Source organism: Hippocampus guttulatus, chromosome 3 (genome assembly GCF_054856545.1).
Source record: "Hippocampus guttulatus isolate MCC_2025c chromosome 3, RoL_Hgut_1.0, whole genome shotgun sequence".
NCBI lineage: Eukaryota > Metazoa > Chordata > Actinopteri > Syngnathiformes > Syngnathidae > Hippocampus > Hippocampus guttulatus.
In genome coordinates, this window is record NC_141263.1 from 25239733 (window position 1) to 25258959 (window position 19227).

The following is a 19227-nucleotide window of genomic DNA, read 5'->3' on the forward strand; positions in this document are numbered from 1 at the left end:
TTAGTAGTTCAATAATTTGTGTCTGCGCTACGCAAGATCGACGACAGATTTACTGTAAGTCAAATAAGGTCATCGCCTCAAAATCCAACATGATCCGAGATACCAATTTCACTTTCATCTTGAATTTCTTTATTTTTACATTCAAGCGCTAAGATGTGAATGAAAAAAAGTTCCGTAAATGTAGTAGTTGTGTACTCAGCTGCAAGGTTTGCTCAGTAGTAATCCAAGAACTCCACAGTATCTCAACATTGTATTTCTTGTCCCTTAAATGTCGAATTGCATTGAAAAGACTCAGCAGCTCTTTGCTCATCTGCTAACGTCCGCGTATCATCCCTCGTAAAATCACCGTGTGAGCACTTCCTGGCCGCGGATTATGACATAACCGGTCGGTCAATCACCATGACGAAGGCGTACGTTGACTTTTTTATGAGTAATGGGGATTTATCTGAGTAATCCTGACATATGTTACCTAACCTTGCATCCTTTTTGCTCTTCCGGTTTTTCCGCGTTCTGTTTTGTTGCCATGTCTGCCTTTCACGCTCATGCCTGCATCATGTTCTCAAACTCTGTCTACGCGTGTGGCTTTTGTGTTTTTCTGTGCGTGTGTGTTTGCACGGCCGTCTTCGTCTCGCTGCGCGTCTTTTCCCGTCTTCCAGGTGAGCTGACGCCGCCGCGCGAGCACAGCTGCCTGAGCGACGAGGACAAGGTGCGGAGCGGCAGAGGCGGCGCGCAGACCAAAGACCGGGGCACCTCCACCGACGCTCCCTGCAAGCACTCGCACCCATCCGGACCTTTGCAAAGCTCGACGGCGCCGGCGTCGACGCGGCCCAAGTTTCAGGAAAAGGCACCTGCGCCGCCGCCGCCGCCGCCGCCACCGCCACAGAATTACAAACCGGCTCCTCTCTATCCGGCGGGGAAGGTGGATGGAAGTGGCTACCAACACGAGAGGATCCAGTACCACCCCGAGGCTCCTTTGGAGCCAACAGAGGAGATATATCTGACCCCAGTGCAGCGCTGTTCGAATCCCTCGGAGCCCCCTTGCACGCAGGACCGGCCTTTCCTTTCGCAGCTGAGTGAGCAGGGTCGCATGTCCATCAGCTCCGATACAGAAGGCCCGCCTCCTTACCAGCCGCTGGCTGACCAGTCCAACGCCTCCATCTACGAGGAGGACGAAGCCTACATCGCCCCGCCTTCTTACGCCTCCTGCGTCGAATCGCTCATCACGCCGCCTAGCATGGCGCTATCAACTCATCCTTCCCTGGCTCTGGACTTGAGTCTCAAGGGGTCCGTCGAGTATGTGGACGCGACGGACGAAAGCTACTGCGGGGAGGACGAGGACGTGGACAGAATCATCATGGACGAGCGAATCAAGAGGGCGGTGGGAAAAGTGGAAAGGGGCAACAGCAGAGCCGCCCTGCTAAGAACTTCCATGAGCTCCGACGCCAGCGGCCTGTCGTACGACTCGGTCAAATACACGCTGGTGGTGGACGAGCACGCTCAGTTGGAGCTCGTCAGTTTGAGACAGTGTTACCGAGGTTACAGCGACGACAGCGATTCGGCCACCGTCTACGACAACTGCGTCTCGTCCCCCTACGAGTCCGCCGTCGGGGAAGAGTACGAGGAGGGAGACGGCGAGGAAGATTGCGGCCGTTTGGGGGGAGTCCGACGAGAGGCCACGGCGTGTCTGTCCGAAGACTCCACGCCAGATGTTGACCTGCATTTCTCCAAGAAGTTCCTCAACGTCTTCATGAACGGGCGCTCGAGCTCATCAAGTAAGTCGGCGTCTTCTCAACACCCGGTTGGGTTGCACTGGAAATCTTAGCATTGGAAATGTGTACCGGTACTTTTTTTAAATTGATTTTTTTATAACATGCACTGCTTAAAAAAAGTGCAGGTATTCATCAAGTTTTATTTTCGCGCCGTGGAGCAGATAACATTCCGTTCCTTCACCAGACACTTTTTTCAATTCACAATCTAAAAAGGTTCAATTGAAGAAGTTTATGAGGAAATCTGTTTTAATTGACACCGTTTTTGAGAAACGAAATTTCAAATGACAGATTACATGAGAGGGACAAAATCACATCTTTTGGGGTTTTTTTTTGTATTTTTGCCAAGGCCTTAGCCTTCAGTCACCTGCATTAAATTTAAATAAAATCTTTTTTTCCTTTTTTCTCCGGCTCCAACCATCCTCCCATTAAGGAGAATGGTTGGAGTCTTTTGGGCTTTTTTTTCCCTCCTCTTCCTGACTGTTTTCCTTATCAGGGTGGTTAACAGCAACCCGCCAGACTTTTCGGTCTGTCTCTCCCATGGTTGTTATTGCTGTCTTGTCTGTTTTGTAACTGGGAAGTCAATTCCTCGTGTGTTTCTTGCATACATGACTAATAAATCTGATTCTGATGCTAAATGCTGATTTGTCAGGAAATCATTTAGGCAAAGGAAGGGGACGCCATGCTCACTTTGGCCCAAAGAGAAAAATATGCTCCATTTGTTTTGTGTGCATGATTAGTTGCAAAAATCTCTTGTTTTCCTGACGTTGTACATCTTTGTTTTCTGAGCTTTGCAAAACTCTTCCCGGACATGTGGTCCTCAACCATGCAAAAAGTCAAAACAGTTTTGTTCATTTTGCACATGTATCCATTTGTTGTCATTTGTGTCTCTAAAACTGACCATTTTCTTCTTTTTTTTTTTTTTTTTTTTTTTGTGGTGCCTTAGGTGCTGAGTCTTTTGGCTTATTTTCCTGCACCATAAATGGAGAGGAGCAGGATCAGAGTCATAGAGCTGTCTACAGGTGACACAAAAATATTCATGGGAATAAAAAAAAAAAAAAAATGAGAGCTACTTTTGTATTTCTACAGGAACACCTTTCACAATGTTGACTCCTTTCTTTCCCTCTTTGAGAAAACAAAGGAACAAAGATCCTTTTATTTCAAGAAATGTGTTTTTCCATTGGATCGGACAGGATAAGCAGACCAGCAAATAATCCAGATTATGTAAAATCTTTCATTTGGCAGCAACTACAAATATGACTAATAAATGTGCGCTTACATAACTAAGCACGGCTTTCTGATCTGAGTGTTTGTCTGGATTGAACACTCGTTTGGTAACAATTGCCCAACAAGCGCCAGCCAGCCTGTTGTTTCATTTGTTGCGTTTTTTTTTTTTTTAATTCATGTATTTCATTGGGACAGTGCACATTGATCAGCACAAGAATAAACATTGTAAATGAACTGGATTTAGCACAAATGCTAATTTTCAGCCATCGTCTCATGTTAAGGAGCGCGTGTTTGTTTTCAGGTGGTTTGACTCAACGATAGCCGTTGGCTTAGAAAAACGGATGCCAGTGAAAGACTATATTCAAGAATGAAACAACTACAATCACTAATCGAATGAAAGAAGCTCCTTCTTTTTTTCTCGATTTGGTTCCAACTGACAGTGACCGCATATTATGTGCATATAAGTGATTTGTTGATCGATCACCTCCTGCAACACTCTGTGTAGACGTTGTGGTTGCACGGGGTGGGTGAAGCAGCCACCGCACCAGTTCTGCTTACAGGAAATAAATCCTTGCTAAACTTACTAGTCCGCTGCTTCAATACCAACAAGAGTTTGGTTTGTTCTCATCCCGTTGTTCATGCAATGCCATCAAATATACGGACGGGGTCTACTTTGTTTTGGTTCATGAGTCTGGGATAGTTCGTTGAAGATAAAGATTTAGTTTGACTTGTATTGTATACCCGACTGCTGTCAGGCTATTGAATAGACGGTCCTGAAAACCTGGACTCACCCCCACTCATACATTTGTAATATGCTTATATTTATACCGGTACTTTAAATGTTATCTTTATATTTATTTATATACTTTTTGTCTTCTACTTTCACCCTTTCATAATTTTGCTGCTGTAAATTGGCAATTTCTCCACTGTGAGACAAACAAAGGTTTTCTTATCTTATCGCTTTGCATTAAAACAAAGGGGGCGAAAAAAATCACCACTTATTGGTATAAACGAGTTCACCGGTTCGGCATACTTGACATGAACTCAGACCAGGGATGGACAACTGGCAGCCCACGGGCCAAATGTGGAAATGTGGCCCACGCGCTGATTAGTTTATGAAAGAAAGAAAAAGTTCTCCCCTTGGTGCTGGTGGAATTCTAAGCATGTTTAGTGTCCAACAGTGTCCCCCGCCCACCCACCACGCCAATGTTCGCAGCTCAGCATTTGTATATTCATATCACTGATTATGAATTATGACATTTTTAATATTTATTTTTGATTTTTTTTCTGCAGGTTTGTCCCGAGGCACGATGACGAGTTAGAGCTCGAAGTGGATGATCCATTGCTGGTGGAGGTGCAAGGGGAGGATTACTGGTATGAAGGCTACAACATGAGAACGGGCGCCCGGGGGATTTTCCCTGCTTACTATGCTATCGAGGTGACCAAGGAGGCTGACAGCTTCAAAGGTAATTCGCACCTCAAGCACTCAAATGGGGGAAGGGGGATCCTCGCTTTCCACCAAAGTCGTAAAGTAGACAAGTCATGATTGCAGTAAATATTTGTTTAATAAAAACTGCAAGGCTTTAAATCTAAAATAATACAAAGAAATCCTGTTAAAATGAATGAAATATTTTGAGACCTGTTGTTCGTGTTGCTGCAAGCAATCTGCAACGATGAACAAAGTAAAATGTGTTTCACAATTGTACGGTACGGCAAAAATGAATGCGAATGTATGAACACTGCACACATCTTTTATGTCTCTTCAGCAAAGAATCATGAGTGGCTAGACCGATACCGGCTAAAGTTCCTGGGCTCAGTCCAAGTGCCCTACCACAAAGGAAACGATGTTCTTTGCGCAGCTATGCAGAAGGTGCCTGTTTTCTTTTCTCGAAAGGGGCACCGGTGTGGTCTTTTATCACTTATGTCTTAACGAATGCTGAATTCCTCCCAGATTGCCACCAACAGAAGAATGACAGTCAAGCACAACCCGCCCTCATCCTGTGTCCTGGAAATCAGTGTGAAGGGAATCAAACTTGCCGTTCATGAGGATTATTACGCCTGCGATCGAGTATGGCCGATCTTTGTGCTTTTTATGTACGCTAAACAAACAAACAAAATTGGACATTGGTGATGTGTCGCCTCCATGTGGCCATGTATGGACACTACAGGCAGTAATTGCAACCATTTTGTTTCGGTCCAATTTTATTCTACAACGTCAATAGCAAAAAAAATCATTTTGTACTGTTAATTTTGGGGGGACTAAGAAATCAGGTTTTAGCATTTTAAATGTCCAACTTTGTTCTTCTCTCTCTACAAATACGTACATTGAAACATTATTCTGCCTGTCCCGCAACTATTCCTCCTTTTTCCACTTATCTCTGTCAGAGTAACGAGTGCAGTCACTTTTTCCAGTTAAAAAACGTCTCCTTCTGTGGTTATCACCCCAAAAACTGCAAGTAAGTCAACCATACTAAGAGCAAACTCTCCAATTTCTTCTTTCTATCCTGCTGATCTTTTTTTTCTTTAGACTTGCGTTTTAACCAACTTTTATTGTGCTGGCCTGAGATTTTTCGAATGTCAAACGTATCGCGGCGAGTTATTTTATTCTTTATTTTCCAACAGCACAATCCCTGCCTGCTTTTTTTTTGATGGTTTAACGATGTTGTTTATTCACAAATTAAGATGACATCCCAACCATGAAATCTCCGATCTAATGAATGGCGACTCGGAGTGATGAATGTTCTCTTTGTTGCCTCCCTGCAGATATTTTGGTTTCATAACCAAGCACCCAGCAGAGCAGAGATTCGCCTGCCACGTGTTTGTGTCTGAAGATTCTACTCAGGCTGTTGCCGAGTCAGTCGGGTGAGTGAGTAGTTAATTGTGTCGCAACACGCACTAAAAATGCTTGCTAGCATAAGACTTAGCTGACAAAGTTGTTACCATGTATCTCAAGAAATTCAATTTTTATTATCTAAATGGAGATTTTTGTCATAAGCAGGCTTATGGTATTCTTAGCTATTTTTTGTAAAAATTGTAATAATGAGTTAATAGTTTAATTGTGTTGCAACACGCACTAAAAATGCTTGCTAGCATAACACTTAGCCTACAAAGTTGTTAGCGTGTATCTAAAGAAATTCCATTTTTATTGTCGAAATGAAGATATATTTTTTTATAAGCAGGCTAAATGTATTCATAGTTAGTTGTTTAATTGTGTCGCAACACTCATTAAAATGCTTGCTAGCATAACACGGAGCCTACAAAGTTAAGCAGGCTATACATAATATATTCCTAGCTATTGTAAAAATTGTCAGAACTGATGGGATTTTTTTTCTGAAACGTCTATAAATTACAATACATGGCAAAATTGTTTTTTATAGGTCAAATGTAAAAACAAAAATGAAAATATATCAAAAACCTGATGTGCGAGGGGGAAAAAAAATACATTTTTAATAATCAGCATCAAAAACACGTTTCGGGACACATAAAGCCATCTCTAATTAATATTTGCTCTTCACCAGTGTTATTAGATACGAATGCTGGTAAACCTATACCAGTTTTAGCCTCATGTGTTTTCATGTAGTCTGGCAACTAGACCCTGGCCGACATTTTCATTTCCCATCTGTTTTCCATAAAATGGCCACTTCAAGTTAATCATATCAGTATATACTGATGTTGTCCAGTAGGTTTGTTTGTTGTTTGTATTTTCATTGGCATGTTTCTGTTTTACAGGAAAGCCTTCCAATTGTATTACAAAGAATTTGTGGAGTTTTCATGCCCCACAGAAGATATCTACTTGGAGTAGCCTCGTCCTGCCTTCAATCACAGCCCTGTACAGTACATACACACTGTATCATAACATGGTGTTGCATGTAGGACACATCGAAAAATAAATAACAATACATCAGAGGAGAAAGGAAGAAGCCAAAGGATTGTTTTTGAGGCATAAAAAATAATTATGTAAATCAGGCATCGGTGATAACGTGGTGTCCGTAAAGAGCACATATGACTGCGGCTTTTGGGGTGTCATGTCGGCTCAGCAGCCTTCGCCTCAGAAGGTGGAAACGAAATTCAACTGCCTTTATCGGCACCGACACACCGAAAGAGCAGGCAATATAGACTAGGATCCAACACGAGGGATGTGTTGGCTTTCCGTGAACTGGAAGGCACCCTGAGAGATGAAGGAAACTCCCGATCTAAATAGGAGTCAACGTTGCGGGGATGAAATGGGCATCGTATGCAAATAACTGAACGCGTACTAGCTGTCACAGGCTGACCACTTTGGGCTTTTTGTTTCAAAACTAAGATATTCATCCTGAAGTGCGACTGATGGAACTTGCGGCTGCTTCTTACTGAATCCGGGACAGATCGCGCTTGACGAGTGCGTGTTACTAAAACACAAAGTATTCCTATGTCAGGCAGAGAACTTTGGACGGAATCAAGACAAAGGCTCCGTGAAGTGAATTAAGATACGGCAGGTCCTCCGTGCAGCCGGTGCACAAGAGCGGAGAACTTCACTACTAGTGCCTCTTTTTCATCTTTCATCGAGACCTTCTCCATCATGTTTATGACATTTGAACTCATGCTAAATGATGATGCTAGCGTGCGTGTGTGATTGAATGAAGATTGTGACGATGTAATTTTTTGATGACCCCCCCACTGCCTCTCACGTGCTGCATTGGTACAGTCAGCTATGTACTGCAACATGTGCAGGTTCCATTGGAGCTACGGTCCTTTGCGATGCATGCCTTGTTTCCCAGTCAGTGTATGTCTTTGTTACCCTAAAGACGGTTTTGAATGAAGGGTAATCAGAAGAGAAGCCAAGTAGAAGAATGAATAGCACAGCACAGTTGTTTTGCAGTGGGGACAAAACTCAGCTTTCTTACATCCTTTGTCACTAACATTTATTTGTAAGAGATCATTTCATGGCAGGGGCGCCCAACCAGTTGATCGACCGGTCGCCCGCGAACTGGTCCCGAGTCGATTGCGGGGTGGGGGTCTAAGGGGAAATAGATTTTTGAGCTGTTGCCGTATATATATATATATATATATATATATATATATATATATATATATATGTATATATAAGTATTTTTAATTATTCTCATTCAAAATTTGTTTCATCTGCAGTTCACTGATGGCACTGGCAAAGAACGGGAATCTGAAGTGCCAGGAGAAAAAAGTATTTAAACGATACACGTGAGCTACGATCGTGACGTTGTTGCACTGAAGACGCTGCCAAAGTGCGCCCCATGCCGCCGCGTCAGGTCTCGACTAAGGTAGCCACTGATCCCTTTTTTACAAACTCACAAGCTCTTATATTGACTTTATTTTTCTGTTCCGTTCGTGTTCGGGGCGTTATGGCTGTTGCTCATCGTGGCATGCGTGTCTGTGTGCACCCGCGGGAGGTCAGTTGCTTGAAAAGTCGGATCTTCGGTCAAAAAAGGCTGGGCACCCCTGTTTTATAGGTTATATATATATATTTAACACAAGAATGTTTCTAAATTACCAGATTCTCATCATCATCTTAAGCCCCCTGCCCCCGCCCCCGTAGTTCCTGAGAAGAAAGACTGCTTTATCATTTCATGACTTTTGTACAGCCAGACGGAACAAGCACTGCTTTGGGACCGCACGAAAGGTTGTACAGATCTGTCATAGAAATTTATTATCTGTAATGATAAACAATGTTCTAATTTAAAACATAGTGAGTGAAATCTCTTTATTTTTTATTTTTTCTTAGGTGTGACTTTATTTAAAAAAAATTTAAGATGATTATCTTGCGTCCTGTTATTCTTACCTCATGAGCAAACAGTCACATTGATTCCATTTCACATTGCACAACAAATTGCCACACTGGTCAGCACAGACGGTGCCCGAAAGCTACTAAATAAATTCTTTTAGCTCTCAACAAACACGATTCAGAGTGACACACAACTTTATGTCGTGTGTTTGTGCATATGGGCTCTATTTCTGATACCGGCATAAATATGCACAGGCAAGTAGTAGAGCATGAGTTGGTTATTTCGCAGACAAGCACAAGCTGGTTTATCTAAAGGCTTGCGCTGTTGTGGGAGTGAACACTGACACATATCCGATCAAGGTAGCGGAAAGAATTATTTTACCATTTATTGTCGATATATGCCGGCCATCGGATGGCCATTACGGCCTTCTATTTCAAGACGGCTACCCCCTTTCTATCGTTAATGCCCTTTCTTAAGCTATCATCAAGAATGGAATAATCTTATTGCGCAGCAGAGTGCAGACAACCACGTTTCTCAACTTGAAGCATGCAAAATATGTTGAGATGGACCTACAAGCAAAGCTCCATGTAACAAATGCAAAGAATAATTTACAAATGGGGAATTCCGATCCAAGGAGCGTGTCATGTTTATTTGTGCAGTCTTTTACCAAAACTTAGTCTCAAGGGGTTTCACAGGCCCCCGGTTGACAAAGATCAGTGACATCCCCTGTCCTAAAACCCCCAACCAGGCAAGGAAAAACTCATTAATGAGTTTCTCTCAATAATATGCATTCTCCAGATTGAGGTAATCGGCATTTTCTACATCTTGTGAGTCAGGCAGAGGCTTCTCGCCGTAATCTGCAAAAAATAAAATAAAATAGCGTCTGAAATCTCTGCTGAACGGTGAAAATGGCAAATACAAAGGATCACTTTAAGGGGTTGTACCAAAAGATAAGGTAGAAGCTGCGAGTGACCTGATTGAAGTGATCAGCTTATGAGACTGGCTTACCGTCAGTGTATCTGACATATGGATGAAGGTTGCTGGAGTAATGGAACTCAATTTTTTCCATACGGATGTCAGTTCTTGCGGGGGTGGGGGGAAATAAAAAAAAAAGTAAATGTTATACTGTTGATTTGACTAAACAAAATCCGACTCGCAATTCAGCAACAACGAAGCAACCTGTACACCGTCTAGGACATCCCCCCGCCACCCCCGAGTTCTGCAGGTGCAATGCAACTTCCAGAATACAACAACAAATAAGTACGGCAGAATTTTATGCTGCTCTTTCCATTCGATTCCATTCAATTTGTTATGATCCGACACGGCACAAACGAAAAACATAACAAAGTGGCTTCACATTTCCACAGTGACGTTCAGGAATTACCTTTTCAATATAGAAGCTGACATACTTCTACTGAGCAGAAGTGTGAGGATTAGGAGATGTAACATTCTTGTAGAGCGTGCTCAAATGGAGTAGGGCGCTCCAAACGCATCAACTCGCGCACATCTGGCCTTTGCGCAGTCGCGACTACAAACTCTCAATGCATCATAGACGTCAACGAGGTCAGCAATAGTGGTGATGTCAAATGATGTAACTTCAAAGCTCAACCGTGATGCGGAAAACCCCCCAAACTTTTATCAAAGTTGCTCGAAGTCAATCAACATAGACAATGAGCAAAATATATGTTTTAAGTCCTGGTATGTTGATACAATGCTTAATTCACTCGTATGTGGAAGCCCTTCAGCTAAAATGATATTTTCAACACTAAAATCATATAATACGCGTACTTGAATTTATTCATTGAATAAGAACAATATATTCAGCACATTTCTTGCTTAAAATGTTAAAAAAAAAAGATATTACTTGCATTCCTCAACATCAAAATTAGCTGAAGTGGTGGCATGTTATGTTTGTTTCATTTCTGACCAGCTCCAATTTGATGGTGAAGAGCCGAATTCAATTTGAAGCTCCTCATTCCTGAAGACTACTTTTTGCTTTTACTTGTGGCCTTTATTCCAAAGTAACAGGATTCTTACCTGAGTATAATTATTGGCTCCTCTAACTACCTCTGGTGAGATGGCATGACTCCTTCTTGTGACACTATCATTCAAACCGGCATTGCTGTATAGATATGTCAAGCCAATTTCTATTTCAAAAAAATATTTTATTACTCATGATTATTTACTACATGTATTTCTTTATCGATTTTTGCCTGTGCATGCTTTTGCACCTGCCTTTCTGAAGCAGTGTTAAAAGACCCAGGCATTGCAATAGTACAGATTTTATAAATCACTCAATAAATCACTCATAAATCAATCAATTTTGACTCAGTGTAATCTTGTTCTTGAAGCTCTGATGTGAACTCATCATATGAGGGATATTTCTTAAGATTAATCGAAGACACATGCGAATGTTGATGGGTTGGCGCAGTTCATGACATATTTAATATGCGATGATGTTTTATTTCAAAACATCCCCTTTGGCTACCCAAGTGAAGTCACCTTTGTAACTAGAGATTCCAGACTCAGGCTATCATAACCTTGAATTTTCCAAAATGCCTGTACATACTTAAAAGTTATTTCCTTATTAAGTTTTTTCTATGTGGATAACTCTTCTACTGTAATTGGAACCATGTAAGTCGTATGTGGTGAGTCATTTGCCGTCCGCAGCATTTCATGACATACTGTTATCAAAGGAGCCGTGGTTAAAAGTCATGTGGTAAAAATTAAGAAATGAATTCCTATAAAATGGTAGTAAAATACTTCACGAGACAAAGAGGTTTTCTGTGATATCCCGCGCAGATGCTTCGCACAAAGTGAAAAGGACAAATCAGAACTGAACCATGAATTTGCTCACTGTCGATATACTACTCGATCCAATTCAAACCTCGTTGCCACCCACCACAAAGCACCACGGCACCGCCTGTGTCTTTCATTTGACCCCGATTCATACTGAACATGTCTGTCTGAGAACAATGATGCATTATTCATCGTCCGACTCCTTCTGGTGCATTGGCTCACCCTTTCAACATCGCACCAACTACGAGCCGTACCTGCCGGAGAAAGGAAAGGCCAGAATATCACCAATTTAATGAAAATAATGGCCTAGGTGTCTGTCAGAAACAACGGCGGGAGCATTCCCTGCTTTAGAATATTTATGACATCATAATGTGCATTTTTTTTATGACCTGTTTTAAGTCGATCACACCAAATGACACTTTGAAAGAACTGTATTGTCCAAAAAGGGACGTTACAATATGTCCGATTTGTGGGTGACTCAAGAAACTTGTGGAAGGAGTTGCAGACCATATCGAATTTTAAATCAAACATACCACTAAAATATGTCTTTTCCTTTAACTTTTTATGTCAGTAAAAAAAACCCTGGACGTGTTTTTTAACAATATAAAATCGAGAGACTTATTTTTTACCCACCCTGTGTAGTGTAACTGCTCAATAAAACGTTGTTCTGCCTTAAAACCACAAGGGGGCGGCAGTCTTTAATCAACATCAGAAAAAGCACCCGTGTGCTTTTTAAAAGTGCTTTTAATTACCTGCAGTGACATGAACGCACCAAATATGAAACTAAAACGATTTGCCGCTACTTTTTCATGTATTGAACTGAATTTCTCACTTTTTACATGCATCTCACAGTGCTCCTATTCTCTCAAGGATCCTAAAATATGCGAAGAAATGCCATAGACGGCCAGAAAAGTATCCATCGTTGGTGTCACTGGTTTGCTGTTTTCCCTCCGAAACTCTGACATTACACTCCCACTCCCTTAAAACTGAATGTGCTGACGTCTTCTGTTCTCTCTCTTGCTCCACTTTATCGCTCTCGTTCCTCTCCGTATCTCCTCCGGGGATGAAGCTCGTCGCGGCTGGCGAAAATTTAGAGCCAAAATATGTAAAACATGGCGGCTGAAACACTTTATTGTCCACTGTATGCAATCTGACAGGTTAGCATGAGCACAAGCCGTTCACTTCCTCACTTATCAACCACTGATTATTTGAATCTCACGCTGATCTTTTTTTGACAGTCGCTTTCACAGAACCATTCACACAAAATCAAATCAATCACCACCATCACCACCTCCATTTCATACCCTTGCATAAGGTGTGAAATTGGAACATCGTACTCAAAATTAACAGTTTGATCTCCCCACAGGTAGCATTATCCCATTATTTGACTGGTTGGACGGAGAGCAATGTGGAGGAAGAGAGGAGTTTAAGACAAGGGAAGATCTATCGAAGAGGAGATTGTGTAGAGTGACAAGCTGGCAGTTTGAATGGTGCCTGTTAATGACTCTGCGTTGTGCAAATGTGAGGTAAGAGGAAGAAGGCAGATCGGCGACATATCCTTGCTTTAGGATGATGTGACCTGTGGTCAAATGGGACAAACGATGTGACAAAACCACTCATTTGAGGACACGTCAATGGAAAAACTTGAGCGTAATGGCAACAAAAGGGTGAGGCTAAAGACCATCTTTGTTCCCCTTGAGATACCGCGAAGGGAATTTAATGAGGTGTTTTATTGAAAATGAATGACCAAGCTTGAGTCAATTAACAAGTCAACCAGTTCTGATGTCAGTCCAATGATTGGTTGTGTAACACAAACGCAGCAGTTTTTTTTTAAAGTACACGCAGCTCTGTTCAAATGCCAGGTTTTAGTTGATGTAAAAATACCGCCGCGATGAATTATTGAAAATACATTTCAATAATTCTGGAAGTGATATAAAACATTTATTTGCGTGGTAATTAGTTTGGGGAAAAATAACGATACTATGGTGGTCGTCACATCTTCAGGGGATGTGACTCTGTTAATAATTCATCTTTCAACATTCAACTTCATGTTCAAACAGTCACTACTCACCAACTGTTTTCCCCGGTTGATTTTAATCGGAGTTTCCTGACATTTTCTTTGACTAGTGAGTACTCTTTCTGAGCAAGGCATCAAGAGACGCGACCGAAGGGGACCATAGCAAAAAAAAAAAAAAAAGGCCGGTTGGTGACTCTTTGCAGCATACCAACAGTGCTTTTTCAACTGGAACTGAAAAACTGCAAACCTGCATCGAGTTTTGAGGCTCCACATATAATATACTGACAAAGTACGTCCCAAAGCAGATTTAGGATCAACTTGACTTAAAAGTTTCATGTCAAATCTAGCATAGTCAAAATTGCAGCAAAAGCTAAACGGAAGACACACCATGAAAGGTACGGCGTCAGGAAAGTAGTTGACGGTATTCTCCACCCTTTGGAATCATGGGCTAAGATTCAGTCATGGCCAAGCTAAGCAGTATAGACCGGATAATACAAGAACTGCGTCCGAGTCAGGGGCGACTCGAGTTGAATAGTGAATTATCCGCCAAATCAGAATTTTCCTATTCTTGTCAGAATCTGTCATAGCATATTGTCGTCAGAGGCGAACGTTTGGGACCTGTCTCATTATGTCTGCCATAACTCCGTGGGAAGTGCACATTTGTGAAAGCTACACACGCGGCTCATTCGAGCGGATGCCTGGAAGTAGTTATGGGAAGATTTGGACGGCTCATGGCCTCACCGTTGGCCAGCTCAAAGCGTCCTAGCGATGGGAATATTCGGCCTGGTAATGCTGTTGACCTGCTAACGCCATGCTAGCAAAGAGAAACAACTAGCTTAGTTAGCATAAGGCTAGTAGCTAGGTAGATGGATTTTAAATAGGACCAAAGAGAGAAAAAAACCCAACATTTGGCCCCAGAGTATGGTGCAGGACACTGGAGGTTAAAGTAAGATATATTAAATTAAAAAGCACCAACGCGCAGAGTAGGCTACACTCCGATATATGATCAAGATAAAGCGCTGTGTAAGTGGCTCATTTAATGCAGAAAATTATGCTAGGACATACTGTATAAATCCTTAATTGCGGGCATTGTGAGTACACTTCATATTTGAAGACGGCTTGGTAAGGAAATTGTCTTGAATGAATACCTTTATTGAGCAAGTATATTTTGTATTTATTGATTGTATGTGGGGACAACATAGGTAGAAGTGTGTGTCTACCAACTAGGACCAAAAGAAAAAATCCCCAAATTCTCCAACTGAATAGCGTGTGGTAATTAATCTCCAGCAGGGTTTTGGCCTGTCCTCTGACATATGAGTGACATGCAACGTGCACGTGTGTACATAAAGGAGGTGTTTGATCGCGTACCCCCTCAGGCCTTCTCCATCAAGCCCTCTTCTTCTTTTGATCTTTTCTCTTTCTTTTGGCCTCATTTGTCCATTTTCATCTGTCATTGCCACATGCTGCGCTCGATGTCCCATTAATCTTTTGTATTATGCGCTGCTGTAAAAATGGATCACACGGCGAATGTCAAGTTGGGCCTCGGAGGAAGTTGATATACTGGACCAAAGTGCAGCATTTGTCGTCATTCCTTTGAGGTGCGCTGTCAGACCTGGGATATTTTCTTTCAGCAGTATTGGACCAGCACACGCGATTGTCATGTCACTGTCTTTAGTTTCGGCGCTTGGTGGGCGGCGGCCTGACGACGCACTTGTTGCTGACCGCAAATCGGTAGCCTTGATTGGGGCAACATTCCGTTGCTTACCTCCATTTGCTCTCTATTGTTTGACTAGGTCGTCTCTGTTGTTGCTGCTCGTGGTTTCTTGTGTGGCATGCTTGCTGTTTTCTCTTTCCCGTGTCTCCTGCTAACAGTCAGTAAATTCGAGTTGTTTTTTTTTTTTTGTGTAGTCTTTGATTTGGATTTTTGCTTTTGCTTTTTTGCTTCACAAGGCGCCGTCCATTTCTTGTCGTGTCTTGGTTGTACATTTCTTGCATTTATTACATTGCTCCTTCGTAGATACGTTATTTTTTTTCTTTTTCGTACATTTGGTCTTTGAGTCTGCTTTGTGATCCAGTTTCATGGCATAGCCATCCGTTTCTAAGAACAATGAAGAGAGTTTCTTGTGGCTCGCCAGGTTCATGCATCTTTCCATCGTGATGAGTCTGTCATTTTGCAATTGCATTGCAAAAAAAAAAAAGAAAAAGTTGGACAATTTTATGTCATTTATGATTTTTCCTGTTTATACTCCTATAATCATGGTTGAGTTGTAATTCGGCTCATATAATTACACAGCAATTATGTTACCATGCAATTATGATGCATGATTGATTTTTCCAAATAAATTCTCAGTAAACGGAGATGTGTGTGCAAGTGTGCGTCACATTAATGGCACCCAATCTTCGGTAAAGTGCTGCAGACTATTGATAGCAATGGTGTCAAACTCATTTTTGTCGCGGGCCACATTTTAGTTACCGTTTCCCTTGGGGGGGCTGTTATGACTCAAACCATATAATAACGATTTATTCAACTATTGTTTAGGTTTCTGTAATGAGGGGTTTGATCACAAGAAAATGCCTACGATATGTCACTAATGTATTCAATATGAGAATTTTAAATTTTGGTCGAGATTTTAGCAAGCATCATGGAAGTGGACATGTTTGATTTGCTTTCGCGGGCCACATAAAATGATGTGGCGGGTCAGATCTGGCCGGGCCTTGAGTTTGACACCTGTGATTTATAGAGTCAGCTGGGCTTCTGAGAGCCTCCAAATAGAGGTCGTTCATAATAGAGGTCGTTCACAACGTACAAACACACACACACGTGTACGCGCATTTTTGTGGACTTTTTGTCAAATGCGTCTCTGGTATTATACAGGGGGCAATCAATCAAACTTTTTTCATACAGCACTTTTCATACATGCCAGTTGGGCTTGGAATAGGCTTCAGAATGATCACTGAAGCAAGTACATGACTTCTTCCAGAAGACAAAATAATAATTGGATGAAATGATGTCGGGTGCCCGGTGAGCAAGTGGTTAGCGTGTCGACCTCACAGTGCAGAGGTACCGGGTTCAAATTCCAACTCCGGCCTCCCTGTGTGGAGTTTGCATGTTCTCCCCGTGGCTGCCTGGGTTTTCTCCGGGTACTCCGGTTTCCTCCCACATTCCAAAAACATGCATGGCAGGCTGATTGAACATCCAAAATTGTCCCTACGTGTGAGTGTGAGCGCCGATGGTTGTTCGTCTCTGTGTGCCCTGTGATTGGCTGGCAACCAGTTCAGGGTGTCCCCCGTCTACTGCCCGAAGACAGCTGGGATAGGCTCCAGCACCCCCCATGACCGTTGTGAGAATAAAGCGGATCGGAAAATGGATGGATGGATGAAAAAATGATGTCGTACCACTTTATGTATATCTGTGCGCCTTAATGATGCTAGTCATTACGTGCCTCTGGTACCATCCATCATATATCAGTGATGGTGCCCCCACCCTCTTCCCCTCCAAGCGCTATTTGTCCCTAATAGCTTATTCCCACATTGCGGTCCTTCCCATAATGCATGTCGCCTTTAGTCCGCGTCGCACTCATCTGTCTGCGGCCGTCCAGATCTTCATTGTGATGTTGCAGCAGATGGAAGCCCTTTCAGGGCCGTCAGCTGGGGCTTTATCCCCCCACCCATCGCGGCCCAAGAAGACATTAGTCATGGCTCTCGGCAACACGAACACAAGAGGGCTAATTGGAAACAGATCACACACACTGGCACTAGTGATGAAATTTACACGCGCAATCACACTCACACACACACGCAGGCTAGCGAACGCACATGCAGGCCATTCCACATACGCACACAAACACAATATCGCACACTTAATTAATCAGAGCCTCGCACAATGTCTTGCGAACACTTGCTCTGTGTCTTTCAGAGGCCCCCGCCGTACCCCCCAAAGGAATTACCTCAGGGTGAGGGGAAGGGGGTCAGTTTATTGTTTCTTATCAAGAGCATGGGAAATGATTGACTCAACAGACGGGTAATGACAGTGAGAGAGAAAGACCGAGAAGGTCTTTTGCTCATGGTCAAAACATTGTGTGAAGTTGGTCTTGCATGAATGAATTATGGCTAAGAGCGGAGTACGCACAAATACACCCGCACACACATATACACACACGGCACAGGACGTTTACGATTGGATTTTAAATGTCCTAAAAAGCACTCTACTTCCAGTTGGTGTCAAATTTAAACTTGTCAAGTTCTGGATTGCTCCGGAACAAAATGGACCCCACAAACATAGACACGGGAAAAGATTTTTTTTTTTTAAATTATGACAGAAAACACAATACCGACAAAGTACAACAAAGGTTGCTGGTAACCGATCGCCTAAAGTTTGAACTCTGCGTTGTCAGCATGTCTCGAGCAAGGAGCCATTTTGGGGTCGAATTATTACCGAAATGACCAAACACAAGGCGCATCGGACTTTGAGGCGCGCTGTGAGCTTTTAATAAAATGGAAGGCTATTAGGTGCGCCTTTTAGTGCAGAAAATACGGTAATACTAAAGGACTCACAGTTTATATCCAGCCTAAGATAGGATATCGTCTTCCTGGATGACCTGAATTGGTGGTACACCACCCAATTATTTCAAAATAAAAATGCCACTGACTCCATATTAGTTAATTCAGTGCATGAATGAGAAACATGACACCTCAAGTCTGTCAAGGTGACATCCACACGGTCTGCCTCCGCATTGCGTGCGCCTCCCCTCTCGTTTGCTGTCAGAAGCGAAAGGTATGGAGCTGCCAAGGAAGTTTGTGCCAATTAAGTGATGCCCCGGAGCAAACCCGACTAACAGCAATTTGTGTACACTGACATGTGCAGCTCGGTACGGGCAGAAGCGTCGGTGGAGGCGGGCAAAGCCACCGATTCTGCGGATGAGTCGAGTCAGCAGCAGAGCTGAGGCTGGGTTGATGGACAGCAGCTGATTAGGGGAAGGCCGGGGCAGTTTGAGTTTGCGCAGATGCCCCAAGGCTTTGTCAAGGTAGAACAACCCCCCCCCCATACCCGACCATTACTTATTTATTCATTCTTGCTGGGTGATGTGTTGACAGCTCGGGGCTCCACATAGCAGTGATGAACAGGATATTGTTGTGAAGAGCCGTTACAGGAATGAAATGCTCCATGGTCGACTGCTCCAAGCCTTCATGCTGAAGATTGGCCAACAAATGACATTTGTAACGATAGAGGTGGACGCACTGGAAGTTCATAGACTAGTCAATGCTGACAGCTCAACTGGAGAGTGTCTGGTCACAGCTTGCCGGTAAAGTGAGCTCAAACTAGATACTTTTACTTGGTCTTGTTCAAATACTGGTAGACTATTCTCATAATTGCGAAATACGCTATGTAAGAACAGTTAAAGAGGAAGCAACATACAGTAAATGAGCACGCACATAATGACTCTTTCCTGGTCCACATGGAGCTCGATCAGCAATTTGGGGTTATTTATCCATCCATCCATTTTCTAATCCGCTTATCTTCAGCAGGGTCGCGGTGCATGCTGGAGCCGATCCCATCTGTAGGCGTGGTTCACCCTGAACTGGTTGCCAGCCAATCGCAGGACACACATAGACGAACAACCATTCGCACTCACACCTCGGGACAATTTAGAGTGTTCCATTAACCTGCCATGCATGTTTT

The 19227-nt window shown here is 42.8% G+C and overlaps 1 protein-coding gene across 3 annotated transcripts in view; it reads left to right on the forward strand.

Annotated features, from left to right (window-relative positions):
- mapk8ip1b (mitogen-activated protein kinase 8 interacting protein 1b) overlaps window positions 1–19227 on the forward strand; it is a 57807-nt gene that overhangs the window by 16240 nt on the left and 22340 nt on the right. For 2 of the 3 annotated variants that reach the window (XM_086107663.1, XM_086107664.1), the window contains exons 5-12: window positions 657–1772; window positions 2713–2788; window positions 4287–4459; window positions 4760–4863; window positions 4945–5061; window positions 5379–5449; window positions 5757–5855; window positions 6723–8762. In XM_086107663.1, the coding sequence (XP_085963789.1) occupies window positions 657–1772; window positions 2713–2788; window positions 4287–4459; window positions 4760–4863; window positions 4945–5061; window positions 5379–5449; window positions 5757–5855; window positions 6723–6795 (1829 nt within the window). In that variant the 3' untranslated portion in view covers window positions 6796–8762. Of the gene's footprint in view, window positions 1–656; window positions 1773–2712; window positions 2789–4286; window positions 4460–4759; window positions 4864–4944; window positions 5062–5378; window positions 5450–5756; window positions 5856–6722; window positions 8763–12896; window positions 13057–19227 lie in introns of those variants that run through there. The other variant, XR_015100517.1, reaches the window with a different exon arrangement.